The 2,884-nt window shown below is 54.6% G+C and overlaps 1 protein-coding gene across 1 annotated transcript in view; it reads left to right on the top strand.

Annotated features, from left to right (window-relative positions):
• Positions 1-2,401: 2,401 nt before the first annotated feature.
• LOC103907266 overlaps positions 2,402-2,884 on the top strand; it is a 2,410-nt gene continuing 1,927 nt past the window's right edge. The window contains exon 1 of the mRNA XM_009289411.2: positions 2,402-2,526. Coding sequence (XP_009287686.1) covers positions 2,402-2,526 — 125 coding nt within the window. The remainder of the gene's footprint in view (positions 2,527-2,884) is intronic.

Consider the following 2,884-nt stretch of genomic DNA (forward strand, 5'->3'; position numbering starts at 1 on the left):
TGCTAACCGCCCTGCGCGGGCCCACGGCTGGCCATGTTTTCAGACTCGGGTTGGGTGGTGCGAGCAGCGCTGGAGTGGCTGCCGCTCTGGAGGGAGAGGGACATGCAGTCTGCTGACGGCAAGCCCGTCACCTACGCCAAAAAGCTGCTGTACCTCGCGAGGCTAGCGGAGCAGAGAGCACGCCCGGCCCAGATCATTAAGGTCAAGGCCCACAAGAAGGGAACGGAGGAGGCCAAGTGGAACAAGGAGGCAGACGCCAAAGCCAAGCAAGGCGCAAAGGAAGGGCTGATGTGGAAGGCTGGCAAGCCCTCGGAGAACAGCCCCATGTCAGCGGCTCCCAGCAGACACTGGGAGAGCGTGGACCTGCTGGGCTTGCAGGCGCAAGACCCCAGCGTCTGGGAATTAGCGCAGAGCAGGGAGTATAAAGGGTGCAAGGTATGGAAGGATGTCTCGGGGCTGGTCCTGGCGCGGAGGGAAGGTGCAGACTTCCCGGTCTGGGTGGTGCCTGAACTCATCCGGACGGAGCTGGTGGCCCTGGCTCATGAGCAGGGGCATCTGGGGACGGACAAGACCATGGTGAGGCTGCAGGGTGCTGGGTGGTGGCCTGAAATGAGAGAGGACGTGGAGAGGTATGTCAACAACTGCCTGACATGCGCGGCCAACAATCCCGATGCCAAAACGGCCAAAGCCCTCCTGGGTCACCAGAGGATTTCTGGCCCGTGGAGCAAGTTGCAGATGGAGTTTATCGGCCCTTTGCCCCAAACAGCCCAAGGGAACAGGTATTGCCTGGTGATCAGCGATAACTTCACCAAGTGGGTGGAAGCGTTTCCAGCTCGAAACAACACGGCCAGCGCAACCGCAAAGATCCTGGTAGAGCACGTCTTCTCGCAGTGGGGCGTCCCAAAGGAGATCGACTCGGACCATGGCCAACGCTTTGTCGGAGAAGTCACGAAAGGGGTGTGCCAAGCGCTCGGCATCAAGCAAAAGCTTCACATCACGGGGCATTTCCAGAAGCCCGGCTCGGCAGAGGGGCCCAACCAACCACTTAAGACAGCGCTAAGGAAGCTCGTGAACCAGCAAAGGAAAGACTGGGATCAGAAGCTCCCACTGGTCCTGCTGGCATTACGGGGGGCCATGGCATCTCACGTGCCTTCTCCCCAAAAGCTGCCTCCTGCAACAGATTCGAAGCTGCCAGGACACTGGTGGCAAAGAGGGGAGCCGCCGGATGAACTGCAGCCCCGTGTGCTGACGGACAGATGGGTCCGGGACATGCTGAGGACCGTGTCGGCTACGTACCACCAGCTCGCCTTGGTGCAGGAGACCAACATCCCCAAGATGGATAAGCAGCTGGGAGTGCTGCTGCGCCCCGCAGAGTGGAACACAGGGGACCTGGTAACGTATCGGGGGGTTAGAGAGAAGAACCAGGTGCTGGGACCCCAATGGATGGGGCCCGTTAGGGTTGTGAACAAGGCCAGCCCCTCCATGTACCAGGTAGAAATCAGAAAGGGGGCGAAAAGGCAGGAAAAATGGCTCCATTCTTCACAATTAAAAGCATGGAAGGGAAATTAACGGGGCTGGAGAGCCCGTCTTGCTTATGTTTTGCAGATAAAGGAAAATGGAAGGCGATTGTGACCGGCTGGAAGGGCGAACTTCGTGGCATCACCAGCCCTGTTTGCGCTGTGGGGAAAATGCTTTCAAATTTCTGGTTGCAGTATTTGCTTTGCTTTCTGGTATGTGCATAGCGCTGAGCACCCAACATGCCCAACCAACCCATCAGCATCTCAGACAAAAAGTCAGTCGTTCCCACTTAGAAAGGCACCCTGACACATGGGCCACAGCCCCGCACAGGGTTAGGAGGTACACAAAAATTGGGACTGATTGGCCCTGGTCTCAAGCTCACATAAAATATACAGGAAGCATGGGATTAAATTCTAACAAAGGCTTAAATTTGTCAACGGTGGTTATGCACGGGACGGAGGTGTACTTGGAAAACGAGTGGAGCTGGGATAGCACAAACAGACTTCCACAGCTGCTGGGGAAGGTGGGACAAGAAATAAAGGTAGGGTGCAGGGTAATTAATGGATCCACTCACCAGCGAGTAACTCAGATCTCCGTAACCGAAGTAAAAAGTAAGAAGAATCAGAAAAAAACCTGTGCTGTGGAAAAATTGGACTGTTGGTGCAATTTTACTTTGGTCCAGCCAGTCTTTGTGATCTGCCTCTGGGCACACAACAGTGTGGGGCTGTCCTTTAAATTCAAGATTAGCACCACGATGCACTCCTTTGCTGCTGTCAAGATCTCAAAGTGCCATTTTTTGGCCTGGCATGCAGCACAATACGCTGAAGTTGGCAACCAAGTAAAATTGGAAATTAAATACTCCCAAGAAAGTATAACTGACCCGATGCAAATCGATGGCACCACCGTGACTATCGCTGCCCCTAACGGCCGCCAGTGGGTCGTGTCAGTAAACTGCCTCCGCGAGAGCAAAACGCTTAATAGATCTGAATTAGGCATGGAGGCTTCATGGTATAATCAGGATTATGGACGCTGCCCACACCTGGTCATAAACCTCCAGGTGTGGTGTCGAGGAAACCTGAGCGTAGAAATGTCCCCCGAGCTTGGAGGAAAGTGGTGGATAGGAGGCCCCGAAGGATTTAAAAAAGAGTTTACCATCATTGCTGTCTTGCGCCCTTTTGTTTCCAAAATAGGCCCTTATGTAGTCAAGCAAAATCACATTCAAGAGCTGTTGACCGGGCCTGTCCGGTCACTGAAGAAGGTGGTGTTATCTCTGTCCACTGTTAATATTTCATCTGTCAGACCGCACTGTACCCCCTTCCTATCCACCCTCAACACCGGCTGGCTGGCCCGGGTCCACACACGCTCC

The sequence above is a fragment of the Aptenodytes forsteri genome, unplaced genomic scaffold (genome assembly GCF_000699145.1).
Source record: "Aptenodytes forsteri isolate BGI_AS27 unplaced genomic scaffold, ASM69914v1 Scaffold141, whole genome shotgun sequence".
Taxonomy (NCBI): Eukaryota; Metazoa; Chordata; class Aves; order Sphenisciformes; family Spheniscidae; genus Aptenodytes; species Aptenodytes forsteri.